Genomic DNA, 26511 nt, shown 5'->3' with positions numbered 1-26511 from the left:
TTGATGATGGCATAGGAGTTATTAAAAATATTTATACTGCACTTCCTCCCATTGAGCTAGTATAGCATTCATGGTTGAAATGAGTATAACCAGCATCATTTTATTTATATTTATATATATTTATATAGGTATGTGTTTGTGTGTATCCCTCCCTCTCCCTCTCCCTCTCTCTGATTAGTATTGTCTGCAGCAGAACTGTTCATGCTAATGAAAGCACTAGACAATAGCATTTAAAACCCCCCCACCAAACCCTAGAAACTCAGGGATCCCTGGACAATTCCTGGAAGTTTTGTGCATATAGATGAATTTGCATTTATATTTCAGAATGAAATTTGGCATATTGTATTCAGCAGTGCAGTTTTTATCTCCTTGATGAACAAGTCCCTTTTGCTAATTTTTAGTTCTGTCCAAATGTTTGGAATTTCTCCTGTCTACGCTGACTTGCCCCTTTCTTCCCTTAACAAGCTTCCTTCTAAAAGGTCGGAGCCCCAGACAGTCCAGGGGATTATCCTTTTATCTTGCTTATCTGGGTCTAGTGGGCATAAGCCGCTTAAATGTGCCGTGCTCTTGGCTCCTAGGGGCGTGGGTACTTTGAGGAACTGATTGCTCTCCTGGAGGCGGCTCTTGGCCTGGAACGTGCTCACATGGGAATGTTTACCGAACTTGCTATTTTATATTCGAAATATAAACCACAGAAGATGAGAGAACATCTGGAACTCTTCTGGTCCAGAGTCAATATTCCAAAGGTATTTGATATTCCTGAAGTTAAGTAAATACTGATATTGTTCCCTTTTCCTGCAAGCTTCCCCTACTGCTAGGGACAAAATGATTAAAATCACCTAGAAAACAAATAGAAATAGCAGAAAATGGTATTGGCCTAGTGATGACAGACTTAACATAGGTGTTCATCTGCAGAGGCTGGCCTTCAATGACCTAAGGTGGGTGGGGATCCATGACCCATGTGATACTGTTGAACTTCCAACTCGCAGCATTCATCATCGGCCATACTAGCTAGGTTAGCAACATCTGGAAAGTCATAGGTCCCCCCCACGCACAAATGAGAACAGTTTTGTTCACATGTCTAGAATGTAAGGGACCAACGATACAGATAGTCCTTGCTTAACAACCATTTGTTTAGTGACAGTTTGGACTTATGACTGTGCTGGGAAAACCGACTTACGGCCGGTCCTCACACTTATGACTGTTGATCAAGATTTGGGCGCTTGGTAACTAGTTCGCATTTATGACCGTCACAGCATCCCTTGGTCACATGATCGCCATTTTCAACCTTCCCAGCCAGCTTCTGGCAAGCAAAATCAATGGGGAACTGTGTGATTTGCTTAACAACCACGTGGTTCGCTCAGTGCCCATGGTGATTCACTTAACGACCACTGCAAAAAAGGTAAAATCAGGTAGGATTCACTTAATGACTTCTTCACTTAGCAACCTAATTTCTAGTTCCAATTGTTGTTAAGCGAGGACTACCTGTATTATTCCGAAGATCTGGGCCCTGCACTGGCTTCTTTCTAGCTTCTGGTGCAATTCGAAATGCTGATTATTATCTATAAAGCCATATATGGCTTGGCACCTTGGTACTTCCAGGACTACCTTCTGCAGTTGGAATCAAACTGCCTGACTTGTGCGTTCTAGGAGAAACTCTCAGTGATCCCCCAGCTCTGCGGGGTACAAATGGAGGCTTGTAAGTTGTGCTCCTCAGCAGCAATGCCCCTTTTATGGCACCCCCCCACTCAGAAACTAGGTTAGCCCCTACGGCCCTAGCCATCTGGAAACTCCTGAAAACAGAGTTATTGCAGAGGGCCTGTGGTGAGTGATTGGATGCCCAGTTTGATTATTTTTAGGATTATGATTTTTAGAAGTTAGCTATTTTAGTTCCTACCGCTGAGACTTTGTTTACATCTTTGCATTCCTTGTGATTGTAAAACACTAAGGGTCTTGCAACTGTGGCCGATACCAGTAGATAGGGTGGGCAGACAGACAGACAAGAAAGTTGCCTTTTAAACAGCCCGATCCCAGTTGGTAATCCTTGGTGCTCTTGAGTTCCTCCTAGAAATCGATCGGGTACCAGTAGCCTACTGGGGCCAATATTGTGCCTTGGACTCTTTTCTTCCTTTCAGTGTTGACTTTCAAATCCTCCAATGTTTTCAAGGTACTTCGAGCGGCAGAGCAAGCCCATCTCTGGGGAGAGCTGGTGTTCCTCTATGATAAATATGAAGAATATGACAATGCAATAGTTACCATGATGAATCATCCTACAGATGCTTGGAAGGAAGGGCAGTTCAAGGACATCATTGCAAAGGTGAACAGGCGTGATGTTGAGGCTCCTTAGCTTGGCTTCTTCCCTGTTATACCAGTTGAGGTTGCCCTGGAGGAGCTTCAAGACTGACACAAGGACATTCCGGGTCTTCCACTTACGTTCCCCAGAAGCTGGTCTTGAGATGCATTTGGCAAACATGGCCATTGTTGCAACTAGTTATTTATCACTCTATTCTTCATGAATGAATCTTTGGAAAGGGTCCTCAATATTGGGTTATTAAATTTAATGTACCATTTAAGAGGCTGACAGCTTTCTCAACTCACACTTACTCTCTAGGTTGCCAACGTGGAGTTGTATTACAAAGCCCTGCAGTTTTATTTGGATTACAAGCCATTGCTGATCAACGATCTCCTCCTAGTATTATCTCCGCGGCTGGATCACACCAGGACAGTCGGCTTTTTCTCCAAGGTGACTTAAAGACCCGCTGCTGGAAAGAATTGGCCAGTGCTGAGTTCAGATGGAACATTCCAAGGCAAAAGGGCGAAAGGAAGGTTTTCAGTTTTTCAGATTTATTGCTTCCGTTTGGTGTAAGTGGGCCCAGGTGTTTTCAGGAGTTATTTTCCAGATGTTTTACATACATTTTATACTGAAAGAGTGTTTTGGGGACAAGGCAAGCTTCCATTGTAGGGTTGCACTTGTTTGAATGGTGAACTTGGGTGAACACCTACCAAAGAAATCTTGTTTTTTGTTTTTGCCTTAAATGTTTGCCGTGCTGCATAGGTTAATCAGCTACCTCTCGTGAAACCTTATTTGCGTTCAGTCCAGAATCACAATAATAAAGGAGTCAACGAGGCACTGAACAATCTTCTGACGGAGGAGGAAGATTACCAAGTGAGTGTTGGAGGTAGTCATAGGATAGACCTCAGCAGTGTGAATAAAATATGGATGTCAAATGAGCACCTGATTCACAGCTTGTTCCAGCATTCACGATGGTTGCAGCAGTGAAGCCAAACTGAATGAAATGTGTCCTCTGCTCTTGTTTGGTGGACCCCGTAGATGTGGTGAGAATCATCTGGAGTCATCCAAATATGTTGGAATTACAGTTTGTAGAATTCATAGGCAACAGTCCCATTTTGCATGGAATTCTGGGAGTTGTAATTTCAGCAGACCTGGAGGGCACCGGTTAAGACTGTTTTGAGGTATGTCTTTCCCCAAAGAACAAGCATGTTTAAGCGGTTTACTGGTCCCCACGAACATTTCTGCAAGACTGAATCGTGACTGCTTTAGAGTTGTTGCTGCGGCCTCTCGTCCTACTGAACAACAGCATTAGCAACTCATCTTAAGAAGATAAGAAAAGTTACTGGATGAGGCCAGTGGGGCCATCTTACCCAGCCTCCTGTAGCACATAGCAGCCAGCTGGATGCCTTGGGGAAACTCATAAGCATAGATGGGAGCTTGGCTACCTTTTTCCATGCCAGAAACTGGTATTTGGTCTGTAATACAGGAGGTGCCACATAGCCATTAAGACCAGCAGCCACTGATATCCTGTTCTGCAGATTTCTCTTTTAAAAATGTGGATCGTTCGATTGTACATACATTTTTAATGTTTTTATTTGTGAGCCACCCAGAGTTATTGGGAGTCGGGTGACGTACAAGTTGAATAATAATTTAGAAACAGGGAAACGGGGCCTCTGGTTCTCCCCAGCAAGGTCTCTGACTCCTCCGTGGGCCCTCTCTTTTTCCTCATAGGGCTTGCGAGCGTCTATTGACGCCTACGATAACTTTGATAACATTACCTTGGCTCAGCGTCTGGAAAAGCACAAGTTGATTGAGTTCAGGCGGATCGCCGCATACTTGTATAAAGGCAATAACCGGTGGAAACAGAGCGTGGAGCTTTGCAAGAAGGATCGGCTTTATAAGGTCAGTGAGCCTCTTCTACGGACTGGGGGGCAGGATGAGGTGGAGTCCTCTCCACTGAAGTGGCCCTGCAAAAGGGAGGCGGCCTGGCATTTTCACACCTGTGGGGTCTTCTTTAATACAGGCAGGTCTTGATAAGGGCGGTTAATGAATCCCTCGAAAGGGTCGCACAATTTTCGCTATTCAAAGTGATATTTCTATGGAAAATAGGGTAATTGGTTCCAGCTCGATGGAAATAGACAATGAAAATTTTTAAACATAATTTTTTATGTGTTTATTAATGAAACTGTATAACAGTAAAGGAGGATAAACACATATGCAAAGCATACCTGCTATCTCCTGTTTTCTGCTGTAGTTCTTCAAATGCAGCCTTTTTTTCTTTTCTTTTTTTTGCGCTTTCCTCAAATGGAAGCTTCCTTTTCCCCACTTTGCACAAATGACTGTTAGGGTCTAAAACCTCAGTGGCAATTGTGTGTGTGCTAGCCTCAGCTGTGCGTGCACTAGCCTTGCACTAACTGAATTTTGGCTCGCATTAAATGAGACCTGGTATCAATTTATAAATTGCACGAAATCAAATTTCCTCGACTTGCGACCATTTGTTTAACGACGGTCCGAAGTTACAACAGCCTCGGAACGGGTGCTTTACAGTCTGTAAAGCGCTTCTGAGCATTGCATAAGGTCGCACTCCCCCCCCCCCCAGTCACATGATTGTATTTTGGGCACCGGGCAGCCAGCTTGCATTTACAGCCGGTTGTAGCATCCTGCAGTCATATGTCATATGATTGCGCTTTGGAACCGTTTTTGCCATTTTCCAGCAAAATTGGCCCATTGGGAAGGTTGGATTTGCTTAACAACCGCGGTGATTCACTTGACCGCCATAAAAATGGTCATAAACTCGAGTCTGGTCACGTGGTGACTCGACTTACAACCACAACAACTTACAATAGAAATTCCGGTCCCAATTGTGGTTGTAAGTTGAGGACTGTCTGTATTCGAACTCACACTAATTGCGACGTAGCTGTACCTTGTGAGATGCCTTTTATGTCTGATTTAGGTGAACAGGATAAGTCTCAACAAATTGAAGCTTTATCCTGATGTGACAGAATATTGCTATCAATGCATTCTAGATATGGCTGCATACTTTCTGAAAAAGGGAGAGAGATTCCTAGACTTTCAACTTTATCTCTAGGGAACCAAGTTATCTCAGATACCTGCCCACTAAAGTCTGGCTCACCAAGTACGATTATTCCTAATCAGAGATAGCCAGCGTATGCTAATCTCTAGCCAGCCTGGGCACAATATACCCTCCATACTGTGTTAGTCATTTTATAGCTGTGTCACATTGGTGTTCCTTAGGATGCCATGCAATATGCCGCAGAATCCAAAGATGCTGAGCTGGCTGAGAAACTGCTTCAGTGGTTTCTGGAAGAAGACAAAAAGGAGTGTTTTGCAGCTTCCCTCTTCACATGCTACGACTTGTTGCATCCAGACGTGGTCCTGGAGTTGGCATGGCGGCACAACATTACGGACTTTGCGATGCCTTACTTCATTCAGGTGATGAGAGAGTACCTTACCAAAGTAAGTGTGGCTTCTCTAGAAAGATGGGTTTGCTCTGCTCAAAGCAAAATATTCCCCCAATTAAAAAAAAAAAAATTGTCAAAAGCTGCTGGGTGACCTAAAGAAATCTCAAGGGCCATAGGAAAAACAGTGCCAGTTTGTCATTTGCTTCATCCACGCGGTTTAAATGGCGTGGCTCTTTGGAGACGTGGATTGATGGTTGGTTGGCACCTGTAATTAGATACTGGTCTCAGCCTGGCATACGGTATTTATTCATTTATCAAATTTTTATCGCCGCCCTTCTCCCCCCACAGGGAGGGACTCTGGGCGGTTTACAACGAAACAATTCCAGCAGCGAATAGGCTGGCTCCATTAGCTGCGTGGTGCTAGGACCCATTTTGGTTATTTTTTTAAAAAGTTGAGAAGCTGAACATGGTCTCGGTGGCCTGGAAATAATAATTTTGCATCTCAGCCCAGAAAAGCGGCATTTATATCTGTAATGAGCATCGGGTTATTCCAGAACACCGTTGCATCATCACAGGGAGGTCATTTTCCCTACCCTCATCTCAGTTACGATGACTCGGGTGTTGTGATTTCCAGACCTGTAGTGCAGCTGAAGAGTTTTGAATCTCTAAAGTACAAGAAATTTAATACAGCGTCCACAAAAGTAACTTAGCTTGTTATTATCATGTCTATAAATTGACACTAAACGTTGAGTAAAATACTGGTTTTGCAGAAGCTCACATATTATGTCTCTCTGGTTCTCGTTCCTAGTGGTATGGATCTCTTCCTTTTCTCCCCCTAATGTTACCTTTTCTTTTGCTTTTGTCTTGAACTTGATTTCGTGGCTTTTTGATTTTAAATATTCCCCTCTTAATTTTCTTGCAGGTTGATGGTCTGTTTAATAAGGTGACGGTCTCTCTAGTTTTACACCCTTGTGTTGTTTTTAATTTGTGTCCCTTAAAATAGATCTAAGACACAGCAGTCTTGCTGTAGCTTGCACTGAAAAGCAGAATAATCTAGCTTCATCTAACTAATGTTGTAGTAAATATCACTTCACAAATAACTTGGAAAAATCCAGCCGGACTTTGCCTGCTTCACTGGGAAGGGAAACCCAAATATTTACTTATTTACAAGAACTTTTTTTTTACTGCTGACTACCAAAAGACATTCAACAATACATGTTTATATCCGGAACACGTAGTCCTCAACTTACAGCCATTCGTTTAATGACTGTTCAGAGTTACGACAGTGCTGAAAAAAGTCACTTACAACTGGTCCTTGCACTTATGACCATCACAGCATCCCTGTGGTTGTGTGATCAAAATTCAGTCGCTTGGCAACCAGCATGTATTTACGACAGTTGCAGCATCCGGGGTCACATGATCACCATTTGTGACCTTCCTAGCCGGCTTCTGACAAGCAAAGTCAATGAGGGAAACCAGATTCGCTTAACAGCCATGTGATTCATTTAACGACCGCTTCGCTTAGCATCAGAAGTTCCAGTCCCAATTGTGGTCATAAGTCAAGGACTACCTGTAGATTGGAATCATTCTTGAATGAGTCTTACACAGCAGATTTTTTTTCTTGGAGTTGTAAATCTTCCTAGGGTACTCCTGACTATTAATAAAAACTAGTTAGTTATTGTGTGGGAAGTAGCAAAAGAAAGTGATGCTGAGGTAGCTGGAATATATCCTCCCCATGTGTTCACTAAAGTCTGAAGGCCTTAGTAAGCTAGACTGCACTGGAAAGGGGAGTGTGCACTGGATTTTTGTGGTCCTTTCCAAGTTGAAGTCTGGTTGGATTTTACAAGTGGTAAGTGTCTACTAAGCATTCAGTCTTCAGAAAAGAGCATGCACAATAAGACTGGTTTTAAAATAAGAACTAATCTAGTACATGGAACTGGTAATGAACTTCCCCTCCTTATACTTTAAAGTTGTTTTAACCTCCATCACTTAAGCGTGTACCTAACAGCTAGACGTGTTACCGAAAGACATTCCCCCTATTAACAAAGCTTGAATGCTTTTGACAATGTGGTGAGAATGCCCAATATCCTCATCAAGGTGTTACGTCTTTTGAGGGCGGAGGGATTCATCCTGAATCGGAAACAAACGAGAAGCCGGCGATGGATATTATGCCCTGCCCCATCCATAAAAATTGCCGACGATGGGATCGCTTGTATGGAAATAAATCCTCAGCAGGTGGCCCTACCTGGCAAACGTCATCTTGCCTTGCAGCTGTGCTGAGTTAAACATCCTAGAGGACAGTGGCAAAGCACACCTGTTATTTCCCGGCAAAAGCCAGGAAATGTCCACGATACGAGCAAGGTTTGAGCTCTTGACTTGGAAGTGACTTTATAGGGAAATATAGGTGCCTTCTTCATGGGGCAAGAGAGACATGCGGGGAAGAAGCTATTCTCATGGCTGATGAGTAGGAACCATTTGGTGATAACAGGAAGCTGACTTGGCCAAGGGCCTTTTCTGCTTGAATTAAATACTTTTAATCCTAAAACATTAAATGGGAAGCTGCCATGCTAGTAGCAGAATTCCCAAGCAGACATGAAGAGCTGCAGAGGAGCTTAGCTGCAAAGGACTAGCAGAGGACTAGGATGCCAAGTTCTGCGTCTAGCAGCACGCAGGACAACTGCCCTGTATTTGTATGTCACTGCCAAGGTTCCAATCTCGGGTTTCTTCCTCTGCCTTTTTGAGCCAACAGGCTCTGGGCTGTTCTTTTCCAGGCCTTGAACCTCTCTCCCATCCCTTCCCTGTTTACCAAATGGGTCTCTCCGGATTCTCACCTTGCCAGCTTTAGCTCTTCCCATCGGAAAGGGCTTGGGAGGGAATCTTGCCAGTTTGCCTGTTGATCAGCGAGCGGTTTGCGATCGGCCACGGGCATTGCAGAATCGGTTTTGTAGACAGCCAGTTTAACCCGCTCGGCTACCATTTCGCAAGAGCACCCCACAATCGGCGCTCCACCTCATAAAGGGGCTCCCTAGGCCCCTCACTTTACTTCCTGCAGTACTACTAGGATGCAGGGGCTCCTGCAGTTCATCTCTTGGGACGCACTGAAAGCGAATTGACATTGTGGCTCTCCCTCGTTAATCTTGCCACTGTGACTTCCTCATCCTTGTTGGTGGCAGTCGTGACCTTAAGCCAACCCATCCCTTGGCAGTTTGCTTCCAAAGAGTCAGCCTGACACCAGGCTGCACCATCACCGAGACCTCTAAGACAGAAGCAGCTGCTGGGTGGCTGCTGAAACGGAATCTGCATTTGGTGCTTCCGGGGAGAAGTAAGGGTGGTCACCAAGCCCAGGCTGTCTCAGGGTCCTCCATGAATGTGTGTCCTGTTCACTTTATAATTAGGTGGATAAGCTCGATGCTTCGGAAAACCTAAGAAAAGAAGAGGAGCAAGTAACCGAACCCACTCCCATAGTATTTGGTAGGTGGAATTTTTTTTCTCCTGTTTCATAGGCCTTCCGTAAGTTTAGATGATTTTTTTTAAACCTTAAACTCTTCTGTCTTTCTTGTGCTCCTTTTCCTAATTCCTGTGTGGTTCAGGATTACAGACAATAAGCCTTCTAGGAGAAATCTAGCTAGCTCCCTTTATTTTTCCCTAAGGTTTTAAAAGCCAGCCGTTGACACAGTTCTGGCTGGCTTGGAGTAAGCCTCGCTGCGTTTTTCAGGGTTTATACCTCGGTTTTTTGAGTAAGTTGCCTGGGCTCACGTGCCTGAAAAAACCTTTTGATTTTTTCAAGATTTGTGTGTGAAGGCTGGATTTTTGGCTTGAACATCTCCTGAGCAAATTAGACGCGTGACCCATTCCAGCAAAATGTATTTTTCCCCCACCCTGTCCCAGATTGCTCCAAGTCAGAAAATTGTACATTTTACTCGCTGTGTTTCAGAAGAAAACATCACCTCTCCTGAGAATGATGCACTCTTCCAGAACTACAGTACAGGATGTCCCAAAAATCAGACCCCCATAGGCCAATCACAATATATTTTATTGATTTTTTTTTCCATAGAAAATATTACTGCACTTAGGAATGTTCAAAGGTCATGCATCAAACGAGTAAGGAGGCATTTAGAAGAAAGTGGCAACCAATTTAAACTTTTAATGTAATTTATATAATGGTCTAGGGGGACCTGACGTGTGGTACACCCTGTATTTCAGGTCACAATCAATATTCGTTATGCTACCTCTGGTACTTTTTTGGCCTGATTTTTATAGATGTGCTTATTTATTATGTTTATATTCTGCCTTTCATTCGGGAACTCAAGGTGGCATACATACAGATAGTCCTCATTTAGTGACCACATTTGGGACCGGCAACTCGGTTGTTAAGTGAAGCAGTCGATAAATGAAACCACAACTGTGCTTATGATTTTACTTCAGCTTTCCTTTGCTTTACAAACCTGCAAAGGTTGTAAATGCGAGGACTGGTCATAAAGTTACTTGTTCATCACCATTTTAACTGTGAATGATCACTAAACGATGCGGTCACTAAGGGAGGACTACCTGTAGTCCTCTGTCCACCTACCTTTATCTCCACAACAGCCACCCAATAATTCAAGTTGGGTCAGGAGCGAGCGTCTGGCCCATAATTACGCAAGGGGCTTCCGTGACTGAGGGCGGACAAGATTCTGGGTCTCCCTGATCCTAGTCCAGCACCTTCACCACAACCCCAGTCTGCCTCCCTGCCACGAGGAGCGAGACATTGGGGAATGAAACCTGGTGGGCGGGTGGGAATTTGCTTGAGGAATGGGATGGTGTTTCTCACCAACTTAAAATCTCAGGTCATTTGGCAGAAGGTAGATTTTACTGACAATTGCATTCTAGGTCTCCCTGTTAAAGGAAGTTCCTGATGGTGAGGTCAGTGTTCTGGCGGGCATGGTGTTTACACGGGGATTCCCTGCATGTGGCATGTGTAGCGTTAACCCCAATATGTGTTTGACGTGTGGCAAAATTAATTATCTGCTTAGGCTGGGGATGAACCACTAACAGATCTAACTGCAGTTGGCCCAGCAGATGTTCTATATTGTATCTTAACATTAAAGAGTCCCTTAATCTAGTTTTCTGTCCTGTGGTAGATGTGACATTAGATACCCGAAGCAAACCCCACTTGCTACTGTGCCAGCAACTTCAGAGTGATTTTTCCCACGTTACGGTAGTCATTCCTTCCAGCTGCTCCGTTTCTGACGCCCTCCTGTTGTTTGGAAACTGGGTGCTTAATTTGGGCCTTGAATGGAACACCCAAACTACTTTTTGATGTCTTCATGGGCATCTGTTCCTCCGTTCAGATCTCAAAGACTTGTGACTCAGTACAGACCCATTGATTGCATTTATCTCTCATCTTTTTGCCCACAGAGGTTAAATGGTTCTATCTCCCTTCCCAATCTTTGTTTGTTTGTTTATTTTTCAAATTTCTATCACCGCCCATCTCTCCCGAAAAGGGGACTCTGGGCGGTTCCTCACAACAACTTGGCAAGATGGGTTAGGCCGGTGTTCCTCAACCTTGGCCACTTGAAGATGGGTGGACTTCAACTCCCAGAATTCCCCAGCCAGCACTGCTGGCTGGGGAATTCTGGGAGTTGAAATCCACCCGTCTTCAAGTGGCCAAGGTTGAGAAACATTGAGTTAGGCTGAGAGACACAGTGACAAACACACCACACAATAAAAATCACTGCTGAGGGGGGATCAGAAACACCGTCCCTTAGTCCTAATTTGATATTGACCAGCAAACTATACTGGCTCTCCACATCCATGGAATTCCCTATATTCCAACCCTGACATGCCTGCTTCAAATGACCTGGAAACCAGTGCTGGGAAAGACGGCCCGATTTCCTCGGAAGCCCGCCCCAGGGGGCTCATTCACCCAACAAGGCGAGCCACAACATGAATTGGTTGGCACTGGCTTAGCTTCACGAGCAAACCCAGCGGTTGAACCGGCGTGATCCAGTCAAGCCGCAGCTCACTGTGGGCAGGACCGCTTAGGCCTCTGAGCGAGTAGGCAGAATTAGAGTGGGTGAACAACTCATTCAGCTTTGAAGCATTTAGCAGAGGTTTGGGGATCAAAACTGGAAAGTTACGTTCCCCTTCAGTTTCTGTCTTGGGGACCCCCTCCAAAACACACCGTGGAATCTGTAACTGGGGCTTGTTTTCGACATTCAGTTAGATTATTTTAGTGTGCCTCACTTGGAATGCACCAAAGTCTGTCTGGGGGAGGTGGCTGTTCTTCTAACCAACTACTCTGCCTCCTTGCAGGCCAGCAACTGATGCTCACAGCCGGTCCCAACACCGTCCCTCCACAGGCCAACTTTCCATACGGATACACAGCAGCACCAGGATTCGGCCAGCCACCGGTTTACGGATTCAATATGTAACTTGCACTGCAGCAGACCTTTTTGCTGGTCATCCTCTCTTCCCTTCCCGCCCCATGTTCCTTTGTTGTCCGAGGAGGCACCAGACAACTTCCTCCGTTGGCTTTTGACTGCCTTTGCGTGGCCCCCGTGGTTCAGAGACATCTAAAGGACGCTGTTATTTATCGCTAAGTCCTGTTACTTTTCAATCTCCACAAGGCAGCTCCCCCTGCCTTTTTTTTTGTTTTGGTACCGACATTTGGAAAGCTTTCTTCAAAACATAGGTGGCATCTCTGCTCAACCAGCAGGACAGCAATAACTTCTTGAGGCCAGGAGGAGATTCTGGGGTGGCGGGGAGAGAAGATGTCAGGGAAATGAAGAAGGATGTTGCTGTTGCTTTCTCTTTCTTCTGCCGAATCTTTTTTGCTAGCCCAGTTGTTTCTGGGTGGTATCCAGTGGTCAATGCTTAAGAAGTACTGTAACAAATGACGCAGCCATGCGAATAATGTGGAATTAGCTTCGGAATCTTCCTGGTGGGAGGAACATATTTCTAAAGTCCTATGTAACCCTCCTCCTCTCCCCCCGTTTGTAGTGCCTGGCAAAAAAGGGAAATTGACTACGTAGGATGGGAAAGGGTAGTAGATTTGGTAGAAAGCCACCGAGAAAGAAGAGGGGAAAGAAAACGCTTTTATGCTTCTTGGAGTAGTTTTTGAAACTCTTGATTGGAGAATAAATTGGATCCTATCTCAGCGCAGATATTTCCCCGATGTTTTTTTCTGTAGTATGTAGGGTGAGCGCATCAAAGGGGTACTGGTGTTTAAAAGGAAAAACCACGTGCAGCTACCAAGGTTTACAGCAAACATCGACGTATCCATGTGCCTGGGGAGCCATAAGCACTGGAGATGTATGGTACCTCCAGGATCACACTAAGAATCATACCAAAAGCGGTGTATCGTTTTGCTCCCTCGTATCTCCGCTCTGAATCTGAAAGCTCCTGGCCTGGTGGTTATTTGAACAGTCTCTCTAAGCCTTCCGGGCATCCTGAGCTGACCGCAGTCCTTCAGATTTATTTTTCTTGGCTTTGCCGGAATTCTGTGAGGCGAAGCACCTGCATTCTTCTCCCCGGTAGAGAGCGCCACCTGACACGTGCTACTTTGGTGCCACTTCCTCAGAGAAGTTATATTGTTAACATTTTATGTACTTAAAATTAGATAACCGTGTATAATTTATGGCTATGGATCTTGTGCTAATCATGAATATTATGGAAGTCCAATTATAAACATAAACCAAACCAGTCTCTGCTGTGTGGTTTGCGATGCTGGGATGGCAGGGACCAGAACATCTGGCAGCCTGTAGTGCCCTGTTTCTTGACCTCGGCAGCTTTAAGATGTGTGGACTTCGACTCCCAGAATTCCCCAGCCAGCATGGCTGGCTGGGGAATTCTGGGAGTCGAAGTCCACACATCTTAAAGCTGCCGAGGTCGAGAAACATTGCTGTGAGGTAATGAATTCAGCAACCATATAAGTAATACGGTTGTAATGCTCTTTTTTTGTCCTATTTTAAGACGAGGAAAAAAAACGTGTTTTTCCCCCCCTAATCTAGCATTTACCAATCAGCCTTGGACTAGTCAAGCTAGATCTTAGCTTCCTGCAGCTGTGGAAAACTACAGATGCTGTACAAATAAAAGGCTGGAATTTCTTGTACAGGGCTAGTGCATCTCAGTTACTGCTTTCTTGTTCAGGAACAGGGTGCCGTTTAATTAAAAACTTCCTGTTTGAAATCTACAAACTAAAGCTATGTTTGCGTTTGGCAATATTTGGACTCCACCAGCATTAACCTTCCCAAACTCCCTTTGGCTACCAGAGAAGCTCTGGATAGGCCGGCTTAAACGCGGTCGGGAATAATGCAGTCTAAACCATCTTGGCTAACAGTATAAGCTCTTGCTTTAAACATAGCTCTAAGGAAAAAATTGTTTGTGTGTCACTGGTGGGGCTCAGACATTGCAGCAAGCCGTGATGGTTTGCTGGGTTGCCAATTAGCACATCCTGTGAATCCAGCCCAATCTCAGCCAGAAAGCCACGGTTTTGTGCACATGTGTGAACTGAGCTGAAGCGGATAGAACCTTGTCTTTTGATTGGTTCTAGTTAGCCAGAGCGCGCCAGTTTGGTGTGGTGGTTAGGCACCAGACTAGAAACTGGGAGACCGTGAGTTCTAGTCCTGCCTGAGGCACAAAGCCAGCTGGGTGACCCTGGGCCGGTCACTTCCTCTCAGCCCTGAGATGGAGGCAATGGCACACCGCTTCTGAAATCTTGCCAAAAAAAAAAAAAAGGAAAACCAGAGTGAGCTAGCTAGCTAGATGTAATTTCCTTCTTTCTCTGCAGCCTCTTTTCCTGACAGGTCATTCTTAAATTGTGGTAAGGTGGCCTTGACCAAGATGACAAAAGAAAACTGAATTAGCTTCCTGCTGCTGGAGTTGGTTCAACAATAAAGCCACCCTCTTGGGTGAGATAATCAAGCTTTACAACACCAAAACAGAAGGAGCAAGATGCTTGGAGGGCTAGTGAGCTAAGGAGGTATTTGATGAGCACCGGACTCGTTACAAACTGCTTTTTGCGGAAAAAGAAAGGCCCATTTGGTTGCAATTAGCGCACTGGTTGGAGCCAAGGAGACCTGTTACAGCCAGCGAACCAACATCAGGTACTCCATTCTGCTGGGGGGCAGAAAGGAGTCAGTGGCTGCCCGGGCACCGAGTGAGTGGAGGCGGATCAGAAATGGTGGACGCAGGCAGGGAAAAGGAAAGACACGGGCCAAGCTTCGCCCAGGGCTGACCCCCCCCCTTTTTTTTTTAAAGAGAGCAGCTCTGTCCTTAAAGGTTGAATAGGAGAGAGAAATGGAGTGGAGTGAAAATTGCATCCGTCCCCTCTGAATCCCTCGAAGAGCCCAGGGAAGGTCTGCAACTCCCCAGGAATATTTATGATGTCCCATCAAGTCACGCTTGACTCTTAGCAACCGCAGAGCTTTTCTCCCTGATGATCTATCCCCAACCTGGTCCTTCAGCGCCCCCATCACCACCACAACTGTATCCCCCTTGCTGCTGGTGGTGGTCCTCTTCTCCACCTTCCCCAGCATTACGGACTTCTCAAGGGAGCTTGGTCTTCCTACACTGCCTTCCGGCCAGTGTTGACCCTTAGCAACTGCATAGGTAGGTCTTCCCCATGGTGATCTGGCCCTCACGTGGTCCTTCAGGTCTTCTAACGTGCCCCCAAAGTCACTATAACTGGGTCCACCCCCCCTTGCTGCTGGCCGTCCTCCTCTTCTCTGTCCTTCCACCTTTCCCAGCATCAGAGACCCGGGTCTTCGCATCACGCCCGGCGAGTACGGGGCCGGAGAAGCTCCAGGTCAAGCCGGGAAGTCCCGCGTGCCATTCTCTGAAGGGCCGCTAGGGGGCCGCACGCACGCCCCGAAACTCCGGCCCTTGCCATCCCCTCCGCCGCCTCCAGGGGGCGCGCCTGTCCCGTGCCCCGGCTCTGCAGCGCCCGACCCCCTTTCCCCCTTGCACGGAGGGCCCCCTCCGAGCTGTGCCCGCCAACAACCCCGTTAGGTAGGCCGGGCTGCAAGAAAGCGGCGGGCGCGCGGGCCCACGCCTTCCCCGCCGAGCAAGGGGAAGCCTCGAAGCGGCCCCGCGCCAGCGGCTGCCTGCACGAACGGCGTCCGCGCCGCCGATTTCTAGTCCCTGCAAAGCGGGGTCGTGTGAACGCAGCCCGCCTCCTCCCCGGCCCCGCCTTCCCCGGAGCAAAGCCGTGACGCCCCGCCCGCGCCGGGGTGGGGGCGCGAAGGGGGCGGCGGCCGGGCTGGCGGCGATCCCGCCCCCGCAGGGGTATAGCCGAGCCGCGGCGCGCGCAGGGCCGCTTCCCGGGCACCCGCCGCGATGTCTGTCGTCGCCCCGCCGCCGCCGCCCGCGGGCTTCGCCAGCCCCTTCGCCAGACCCCGCTGCCTGGCCGCGGCCGCCCCGGCCGGCAAAGTCAAGCTGACGCACCCGGGCAAGGCGATCCTGGCAGGTGAGACCGGGGAGGGGGCCGCGCCGCGCCCGCTGAAAAGACAAAAGGCTGCGGGTTGCGTGCATGCCCGGGCAGGGCGCGGGGCGGCTGCTTCCCTGCCCCGGGCGGGACTTTTCCCCTTGCAAAGGGGGCGCGCGGAGACTCCCGAGCCGCTCTTCGCTTGGGCCACGTTGCATCGACTCAGCCCCGCTTGTGCTGCTGGGGGGTCCCTTCTCCCCCGCCTCCCCCCGGTGCAAAGATCGGACGGCGCGCTACTTCCGCCTAAACGCCTTCTTTCTCTTCTTTGCCTCTTCCGTCTTCCTCCCTCCTTCCTTCCTGCCCTCTTTCTTCCTTTCTTCCTTCCTTTCTCTGCTTTCCCCTTCGTTTTGCGACCGGTAGTAAACGGCAACGAGAACCAGGCGGTTCAGCCGCTCCGCCCTTTTCCCTCTCGCGATCGGCTGCTGCGGCTGCCGCCTTAGGATTGGCGGGCTGCCTCGGCCATCCTTCTGCGGTCGCAGATCATTGGCTTGCTGGAAGGAGGTTCAAGTTCCTAGTCCCTGGGGTTTGTCGTCAGAACGGGGGTGGGGGTGTCTTGAGAGAGCGATGCGAAAGGCAGCCGCTCTGGCGGCCCCTTTAAAACGGCTTGCAGAAATTTAGCGGTCCTGCATAGTAGTAATATCAGGGATGTGGGCAGTGGAAAGGAGGGGCTGGTCGCTGATCGCGGTCGATTAAAATGATGAGTGCTGGAGGTTGGGAATGAAAACACACGGGTGGCATTAGAAACGCGTATTACTCTCCAAACGTCTGGGGTGATTGACATTAGCACAATCTCATTGCAGAATAAGAAATGTAATTCAAAGATTAGCTGGCTTCAAGTAATTCTAGGAGGATTACACTTTTGGTGAATGTTAAAGTCGTTGTTTTCACATCTTCGGAGAAAATGGGTCTGCTACCCACCCAATTCTGGGCCTTAAAAGCTACCTCTGAGCCTTCAGGCTTGACTTAAACCCCACATTAGTTTTTAGACCTACCTTAATATCTTCCCACTTCAACTGGAGTTTTGCTGGATTGCTTTGGAACTTCTGCATCGTGTGATAATGAGCACAAACTAGCTAGGGAGCGCCGGGCTCCGAAAGGGAAGCTGCATGTAATTTTTTTTTAAAAAAAGAAATAAAATACAGGCACTAGTGCAAAGCTGCTTGGATAATCTCAGACTCATCCAGGACACAACATCCAGAGAGACAGGTGCCCTGGGGGAGGTTAAAGGGGAAGAAAAATCTCATCCACCTTTAGCTTGGTCTTGTTCAGGCTTACTGGGATGTAATCGTCATTGGAATTAATGGGCTGGGCTCCTGTACAGCCCAGTCTTTTTCAAACTTGGCAACTTTCAGTTGGGTGGACTTCAACTCCCAGAATTCCCCAGCCAGCAGGCCTTCAATTCTGGGAGTTGACGTCCACCCAACTGAAAGTTGCCAAGTTTGAAAAAGACTGACATAAACCTTCCTAAGACTGTAGCCTCTGGTTGGAGAGGTTTGTTAGATGGTGGCTGAAAAACCTTCATCCGTGTCCACCATCCTCCATGAGAGGTGGCAGGGCTGAGAACTGAGGAGGAATGCAATATACGCACTCTGCTCTCCTCTCCTCAGGCACAGATTGAGATGTTGGTGCTCCTTTGGGGTAAATACAGGATGTTGAAAATGGAAGAGGAATTTCTCAACCTCTGTCATAGCAAATTCATTCATTGGAATGATCTGAAGGGCTTTGGCCCAGATTTCTTGCCACCTGGGCCAAGTTGCCATTTCTGAAGTGCCATGCTCTTGACCACTTAGATCTCCTCTCCCGTTCCTTTCTCAGCCTCTCTGAGATAACACGCACCGATAGACTGGAGTTTTGGGCCCATTGCTGAAGGCCTCCAGTTGGCCATCGTCGCTCTTGAAGGAGCATCCATGGGGGACATTTCTGAGGAGGCATCTGAGAGGGGGTTCACTTTGTTGCCCTTGCGGGTGCATCGGATCCAGCTATCTGGGACTCTAGCATGGAGTGAACCCTTGTCCCCACCAGCCTGGTTCCTACACCATCCTAAGCATGGTTGGTCTGGGTTCATCTCATAGACTATTTGAGTCAGTCTTGCTTCCCAAACCAGGGTTTAGACTTTGGTGGGATGTTTGAACTGTGTTGTTAGTTTGGTCAACGGTGACAAGAAGTGTGCCCTGTCTGTTCTTCCCAGTGTGGCTAAAAAAAACCCTAAGAATGCTGAAGGTTGGTAGTTTGTATGAGCAAACTGACTTGGCTGGTGATGCCAGGAAGTCTGGATTGCTGCTGCGAGCACCAAAGTCCAGAGTTCAGGTCCTTGACCATTCACTTACAAAAGGTAGGATAAAATCACTGCTCTCTCAGAGCAGTTTCCATATTTGCAGCGTGAACTACAACAAGGAAAACATGCCAGGAATGGCTTGTTGAGTTGCATGCTGCCATCATTTCAGTTTTTCACAACCCAGATTGCAAGCGAAGCCTGGGAGAGCATGCGTCAGAACCTTTGGTTCAGTTGTCCTACAAACCAGGCAGGGCTGGGTTCTTGGCAGCATTGACCAAGCGGAATAAAGTTGGAGTCCCTGAGATGTTGCTGTTTTGAAAGAGGTCAGGATTCTCCAGCATTTTGCCTTAGAATCTAGCAAAATCGATCAACAGTGACCCGTGTCTGTTGTGGGTCCCATCTCGCCTGTAGCAAAAAGCATCTTGCAAGTTTGTTTAGACAGGAATGTTACGAATAAAGACTTTGTTTTTGCAGATAGCAAATAACAACAACAAAAAATTAGTAAGCCTACAGAGCAAGTCTGGCTAGCATCTTCTGAACTTAATTGCATTAAAGAAATTTTCTACACGTCTTTAATAAGTAGCTATTTTGGTAACAGAGCCATCAATCCTCTTAGATAGAACGGATTTCTTCCAGGAGCTTTCGTCTTTTACAGTGCTTCTTGCTACCTTAAAATACATGGTGCAATTTATTTTCCTGTCCTGTGTTAGTCCCTTAGCACGGCTGAGTTTTGCAAGCCCGGTCCTTGTGATTATTTCACGGTTCCCTGGGTTTTGCAAGCCCAGAAAATTAGATCAATTCAGTCAACCAGGATTGGCTTAACCATAGTAAGCATGGGCTGGAAACACCACCATCAAGAGTCTAGCAGTTTCCTATCAGCAAAATATTTTTAAAGAAATGCTGGCGCGGACCAAAGTCACATCTAGAGGGAGTTGGTCAGAAAAAGCTGGTTTTACATTGTCTCCAGCAGTTACACAGTGAACCCAGCAGTGATGGTGTATTCAAACCAACCAAAGTTTTTGGGGTGGAAAAATCCACCTGGAATTAGTACAGATTGTGAGTGGAGAACTTTGAGTCTATAGACCAAACTTGGGTTGTACCTTGTCCTCTGTTCATCTTTATTTTGGCCCGCAGGTAGGAAACCGACGCCCCTCCTGATGTTGCTTAGCACCCAGTACCCTTCATTTGCACCCATGCTGGTAGGGCTGTGGGAAATGAAGTTCGGCAAAATTGGGAGAGCCGTACGTTCCTATGGCTGACCGAGGGCCTAAAATAGGCTTTTGTCACTAACCAGAGCTGAGCTCGAGGGGGAGATGAAATTGCTTGAAATTGACATTTTCTTGGCTCTCTTTCTTGCATTACCAGATTGGAGTGGCTGCCACTTACTTGCATTTCCACTCCTGTTAATCAGTGATGGCCAGGAGGCCAAATGTTTCTTTGTCTAAGTTCCTCCATATCTTTGGTCTAGCTCATTGTCTCCAATATCAGCCATTTTCTTCGCTCTGGGCTCTTCGTGGCTGGTGCCTATTCCTTCCGCGCCTGAAGGTCTTGCTGTGAGCTGTTCACATCTGCTCTCTGGGTACCTCCTGATGACAAGCGGGCTGATGTTACAAGGACATTCCACTTTCCCCCCCACTGGCAGGTCTTGTGCTGTGAATATTAAAAAGAAGGCTCATTTTCAGGGCCCAGAAAATAGGAAGAACTGTAGCTCAATGATAAAGCAATATTTTAATAAGAATTGTATAAATTTTCCAAATGTAATTAAAATACAGAATATAGAACAGATAGACTACAGAACTAAAGAAAAAAGAAAAACTATAAAAGTGCAGAACAGAGAGAACAGAAACAGAAAGTGACTTCTGACCTTCTCCAATACAGATATGAATACCTTTACAAGTATCATCTCTTACCATTAGTTAAACCTTAGTCACATTATTTCTATCAAATCAAGCCGTTTAATCGTTAATACCCAAAATCAAAACTTCATTTTTTTCTGAGACAAGCAAGTAGTCTAAAAGTGGTTGCCAAGTAGAAACAAATCCAGAAACAGTGTTTTCTCTTATCAGCGCTGTGAACTAGGCCATTCGGGCCAGCTCCATCAGTTTGATAATCCAGTCCTCCACTGAAGGTATTTCTGGATCTTTCCATCTTCGTACATATAACATTCTTGTTGCTGCATAAAAGCAAATCCCATGTTGTTTCCCAAGCTGCTTCCCCATCATGCCCAATGATAAAGCAGTTTTTTGCCTACCAAAAATCCCTGGGTCCCATTATCCGTTCCCCAGGTATGGTTGGAACACTTAGAAGCAGCCTCCGAGCATCATGGAGAATCTACGCTAGATGAACCAAGGGTGTAAGATGTCATCCCGTGTTCTTCTGAAAAAAGAACTCATTAAGCATGTTTTTGCTGCTAATTCATCTGTCACGTTGCCCTAAACCTTAGTTGGTTTTGTTACGATCGTTTGACACTCCAGAAAGATCTGCTGTGTCATTCCCACTAAGCCACCCTCCCTTGGTCTCCAGCTGTACAGATTCTCAACCCATCCCCATGGAGGTTGGAAATGGTCCAGCACCTTCTCAACGGCATCAAGTTGGAGAAGGCTTTACTAAATCATACTGGGTTTCACAGCAGTCCTTCAGGATACCAGGCAGTATGCTAGTGGGGTATTTAGACCCGTCCTCTGACCTTCCATCCACTGGGACAGTTGTTGGGGAGAAGTGTGGAGGGAAGAGGAGAATGAGGAATTAGGAAAACATGCCTTTTCAACAGACTGGATTTGCCTGTCAACCTCTGCTAAAAAGTTGTTCTAACTCTGTTTTCTTGAACGAGATTTAATTGTTAGTTTGTTAATTAATTGTTAATCTATCGCCTATCACCGTTAGCTGTAAACCACTGTTTACAAACCATGGTAGTCATGTTCAGACATCATCTTAGGCAGAAACAACAAACAGCATCGTGAATGGTATCTTACTACGGGCGTGCTCCAAACCAGTTGTTGGTTCATTTTGGATTGTTGATCTGGTTCAAATGGATTTGGGGAAGAAAAGGGTTGATGAACGGAGGGAAGGAAAGCTGAATTGATTTGGACATGGAGATGCCTTCTGATCAAATTCCATAATGAAATCTTTGCACAACCCAACACGGTGCGTTAGTTTATGACTCAGTCAAGGGAACAGGGTTGGTGATGAGATGTTAAGCTGGCCCCCACTGAGGTTAAAGCTAACCAAGATTGGCATGTGGTGCAGACAGAGCTGCTGGGTTTTTAACTCGGTTAAAGCTGATCTGGAAACAGTCCAGATCCAGAAATGTTTGAGCAGCATGGAGTTACAGGCAGACTAGTTAAAAACAAGTGGTTCTTATGTACTTAAAGCGTTTTAGTTGTATTATCTTGAACATTTTTACTGAAAGAGATAGATTTGATCATTCACAGAAAATTAGCCCTTGCTTCTGTGTTTTGTTTTTGAAGACCTTAATGCTGGACTTGGGGCTATATCAGCACCCCCTGCCCTCCCACTGGAACAAAGTGGGGGAGGTTGAAGCTCTCGTCCCCAAACCAAGGTCCCTCTGAACCTCCTGTGCCTGCAGTTTATTTCATGTCTTTATTTAATCAATATATATGTGCCACTTTCTGCCAGGAGGAAGTGAATGTCTTGCAGGATGAAGAAAAATCTAAAAGCAAGCCATACCCAAACACAAAACAGCATCAGGTAGAAGGTGCAACAATTACATCAAAATTAAGAGTAGTTTCAGAAGTTCAAAGCTTTGGATGTAGAGAGAGATTTTTTACAGAAATTGAAAGCATGCCGAGTTGGTGCATGCCCGGGGAGCATTATAAAGAAGGAAAGGGCCCATTGGGGCCACGGAGAAGATCCACTTCAATGTAAGTACCACGTGGTAACTCTGTAGGCCTCTTTCAAAGGTTTAACCCATCACCTTAGGTTCCTATCTTAATAGGCAGCAGCCTCTAGCCAACATCGCCTTATCCCTAAAAGCAAAGCAGGGTTGGACCTGGTTAGATTTGGATGGGAGATGACCACAAAATCTCAGAATTGTAGGCTAGTTTGGGAAGTTGGGAAAAAACCCCTCCATTTTGCGGGAAGGACCATGGTAAAGTCTTCCTGCGACCAAGAAAACTATGTGGACAATCCTCTGGATTCCCCAGGAGACCAGCTCAGTTATGGACTTGTAGCAGGACAGATGATCTGCTTGCCTTCACGGCTTTCTCCACAAGAATCTAGAAGGCTTTACTCCTGGTTTGCTGCATCGCAATGGAAATACAGAAGATTTGGAAACCATTTGCAAATTGCAAGATCCCGGATTTGTACCATGCATTTCCCTCTCTGGGGGACGGAGACCCTTGCTCTGAAGGTGCCTGGTGGGCCTTGACTTTGTTCCCCCTGAAATGTTAGAGAACACCTAGTCATGCTCCAAAGGCAGATTTTTGGGAGTGTTGACGCCGTCAGGTTGTGAAAGCTGTGCGTAGGAACCAGTTCTTGTAAAATGAGGGACAAGCTGCGTTGCTTCATCCTTTCCTCTCAACTTCCATCCGCAACTAGTGTTGACTCACCATGTTTACCGGCCTGACGACATCGCTCCAGAGGCCCCGAAGCGTTCGCAGTTGCCGTTCTGGTGCAAGCATCGCATGGAGTGTGGGAGGCCCTTTTATCATCCAGCAGTGACATCTTTACGTGGCCCACGGCAGCCACAGCCAGTGACGAGAGACAAGAAGAAAAAGATCATTCAGCAAACTCTTTCTGTTCTGTAAATAAAGCGCTTCTGATTGTAACCAAGGGAGCTGGTTAGACCAAAATATCCCCCTTTGTCTGTCCCTAAGTAAAAGCCTTTGATCCTTAATTTCAGAAGCTTTGATTTAGAGCCAGGTTCCTGGACCAGACATTTGTTTGAAGATACGGTGAGCGATCTTAAAATTCGGCTTGATTAGCCAACAGTGGGTGTGCACCAACCTGTTTGCACCGTGTAGAACAGGTGGACTTCAACTCCACATATCTTGAAGTTGCTAAGGTTGAGAAACACTGGCATACAGGTAGTCCTTGCTTAACAACCATTCATTTAGTGACAGTTCAGACTTACAGCAGTGCTTAGAAATCGACTTACGACCAGTCTCACACTTACAACCTTTGCAGTGTCCCTGAGGTCACGTGATCACAATTAGAGCACTTGACTGCATTTATGACTGTCGCAGCATCCCATGGTCAAGTGATCGTCATATTTGACTTTCCCAGCCGGCTTCTGGCAAGCAAAATCAATGGGGAAGTGCGTGATTCCCTTAACGACCACGTGATTTGCTTAATGCCCATGGTGATTCGCTTAAGGACTGCCACAAAACTGGTCATAAAATGGGTTGGATTTGCTTAATGACTGCTTTGCTTAGCAACTGAGATTCCAGTCCCAATTGTGGTCGTTAAGCGAGGGCTACTTGTAGAAGCTCAAACCTCCTAAACCACATGCTGGCTTGTTGCTGATGTGCTTTTCAAACCTGGGTTTACATCTCAGTGGGTTGTGTGAGCCCAGGAACTTCAACGAAGCATAGCTAAGCACATTTTGTGTGCTGCCCAAAACCCCTGGCCCTCTGCAACGTGGACCCACTTTCCTGTTATGCTCTCACAATGGCCAGGCGCTTTATTGCCATTGTAAATTCTCTTTTCCTGCTCCTCCAGTTCTTGACTTGGCCCTTCAAGAAGTTGCTCTCCAGAGAAGAAGAAGGAAGGCAGAGCCAACAAAGGGGTGGGGAGAAGAGTCCCAGGAGAGAGAGCAGGGCTTTGCCACCTGTTCCTGGCCCTTTTCTCAGTGTGCAGCTGCATCTGCGGTTCTCACCAGACGCAAAGGTTGGCACTCGCCTGAGAAAATGGCTAAGCCCAAAACGCCGAGGCAGAACACTTGCAGCAAATCCTGGCTGTGTTCATGCATTAAGCCGTGGTTTCCTTTAGAATAAATGGAGGGCTTGCAAACTGGGGTGGCCGCATCCACGCCACGGGGTAAACCAAAAGGGGGGGGTAGAGTTGGGTTGGCTTGGCCTGATGTGGGATCAGGCCAATTTATACAGAGGGGATTGTCTAATTTCTTCCGTGGGTTGATTTTCTGCATGCGTCAGCGCGTGGTGATCTGTTCCAAAGCGAACTGTGGTTTAGCCCAAGGGATAAGCCCAGGTTTTGTTTGCTTTGTGCTTTCCCTTGGGGCCGTTGTACGGAGGGAGCTAGCTGGGAAAAATGCAGCGGGGATGATAAGAGTGAAAAAATTGGAACAAACTGTGCCTTCTTTCTAGGATGTTCAAACAGAAAATTACGGGGCTGTTTCTTGGTTCACACTGCAAGGACCTTAAACCTGCAGACTTGATTTCCCCCCCCCGGCCATCCTCAGCCTCTCCCCAGATTCAGACCCTCCTCCTGCGGTTGAAGGAAAGGAGTGACGTTCATATTTTGCATTTTTCATCTTGAGCTTCAGCCAAAGAGGCGCTGGCAAGCGTTCTTTGCTGAAGGTCAGAGCCAGCCATCCCTCTTCAAAGCCGTGGAAGTGCCCCATGCATTCCCCTTTGCCCCACCTGGCTACTGGGATGTCACTCTACCTTTGGAGTTGTTTCATTTAGCTTGCTGCAACTCTGGCAGATTGCGCTCCTGCCCTTTTGGCACATGGTGTACTCCAGCAGTCTTATTTCTTAATGGCTAGATTGTTCTGAGTTTGAGTTCCCACATTGCACAAAGCTTGTTTCACCATTGAGTATTGAACAAACCGTGGTGGGCTGAGCAGGCCCAGTAAACTGAGCTAAACGTCACAGCCCACGAAGGCAAGGAGGAGGTTTTGCAGAACACGTCCAGCCAAGCGTTTTTGGGAAGATGCACATTGCTCACCGCATGCGTTAAGCGGACCATGTGGCCGTTAAGCGAGTCACACAGTTCCCCATTGATCTGCTTGCCAGAAGCTGGTCGGGAAGGTTGAAAATGGCGATGGTGTGACCACGTGACGCTGCAGTGGTCATAAATGCAAACCGGTTGCGGAGTGCCCAAATCATGATCACGTGACCATGGGGATGCTGCAACTGTCATAAGTGTAAGGACCAGTCATAAGTTGGTTTTTTCAGCACCGTTGTAAGTCTGAGCCATCACTAAACAAATGGTTATTAATTCAAAGAAGGTGGCCATTTTGTGGGATCTGTTAACCTCCTTCATTCAGACCTACCTGTACCGTTTTGAAATGGTTTAAAAACAAACAAAAGCAGCCAAGTAGCTAGTCCTTATGAGCCCTCCTGGTAAAGAACGGAGAGAAGGCTGGGTTTTCTGCCAGAGCATTTGCAAATGTGCTCGGAAATTTAATTGTGTGAGTTGCTTGGTGGTTGTTTTTTTTCCAAGCTGAATAGTTTGAGCTGTCTCTTTCGTTCTCTGAATAGAGGGCTTGGTGCCAAATTGGACCCAGGGCATTTCTGTTGGGCAGGATGCCCAGTTGAATGCAAGAATGCCCAGCTCTAATATGGCCTGAAGGAAGGAGTGTCTTTTCAGCTACCAAATGCTTTTGCAAGTAGCTTTCAGCTTGGATTGTTTTGCTCAGACCTTAATTCCCATTTTCTTCTGTACTGTATTTGAAAAATCAGCCTCTAAGAGTTTCACTCGGTTTATTTCCTGAAACGTTTTTTTTTCCTAACCATATATTTTTGCCTTTTTTGCGATTGCCCTTAAAAAACTTGGCTTATGCTTGCTTAAACAAAGGGAAATGGGTCAGCGATGCTTTGTTTCCCTCCATCCTCTGTTGCTGGAAGGACAGATTGATGTTTCTTTCTTTATTTATATGGTAAATGCATTTCTATCTTGCCGCAATCATCAGTTGCTCTTTGCAGCTCCCAGAATGAGACAGACAATGCACGATACAAAAAAATCCCCAAATATGTTTTTAACTTTATCCTTATCCTTAGTAGTCTATATTTTCAAAAATAAAGACTGTCACTTTACAGTATATCAGTTAATTGCCAGGAGTCAACACTGACTCGAAGGCGCAAAAATAAAATCATAATTTAAAATTATCAAAATAATTTTCTGTAGTGACTGA

At 46.5% G+C, this 26511-nt stretch overlaps 2 protein-coding genes across 8 annotated transcripts in view; both read left to right on the top strand.

The window, feature by feature from the left end:
* The window catches only part of CLTCL1 (clathrin heavy chain like 1), a 45846-nt gene extending 32451 nt beyond the window's left edge, over positions 1–13395 (top strand). Inside the window, exons 25-34 of one of the 7 annotated variants that reach the window (XM_063315861.1) lie at positions 579–746; positions 2168–2317; positions 2612–2743; positions 3056–3166; positions 4025–4195; positions 5549–5770; positions 6638–6658; positions 9111–9186; positions 10585–10617; positions 12010–12133. In XM_063315861.1, the coding sequence (XP_063171931.1) occupies positions 579–746; positions 2168–2317; positions 2612–2743; positions 3056–3166; positions 4025–4195; positions 5549–5770; positions 6638–6658; positions 9111–9186; positions 10585–10610 (1077 nt within the window). In that variant the 3' untranslated portion in view covers positions 10611–10617; positions 12010–12133. Of the gene's footprint in view, positions 1–578; positions 747–2167; positions 2318–2611; positions 2744–3055; positions 3167–4024; positions 4196–5548; positions 5771–6637; positions 6659–9110; positions 9187–10541; positions 10618–12009 lie in introns of those variants that run through there. The other 6 variants (XM_063315858.1, XM_063315863.1, XM_063315860.1 and 3 more) reach the window with 6 other exon arrangements.
* A 2601-nt stretch (positions 13396–15996) lies between these two features.
* Positions 15997–26511, top strand: part of SLC25A1 (solute carrier family 25 member 1) — a 31172-nt gene continuing 20657 nt past the window's right edge. Inside the window, exon 1 of the mRNA XM_063315959.1 lies at positions 15997–16162. Within this exon, the coding sequence (XP_063172029.1) occupies positions 16033–16162 (130 nt within the window). The 5' untranslated portion in view covers positions 15997–16032. The remainder of the gene's footprint in view (positions 16163–26511) is intronic.

The sequence above is a fragment of the Candoia aspera genome, chromosome 15 (genome assembly GCF_035149785.1).
Source record: "Candoia aspera isolate rCanAsp1 chromosome 15, rCanAsp1.hap2, whole genome shotgun sequence".
NCBI classification, from domain to species: Eukaryota; Metazoa; Chordata; class Lepidosauria; order Squamata; family Boidae; genus Candoia; species Candoia aspera.
The sequence above is the reverse complement of the archived record's forward strand: the minus strand, read 5'-3'. Positions and strand labels throughout refer to the sequence as shown.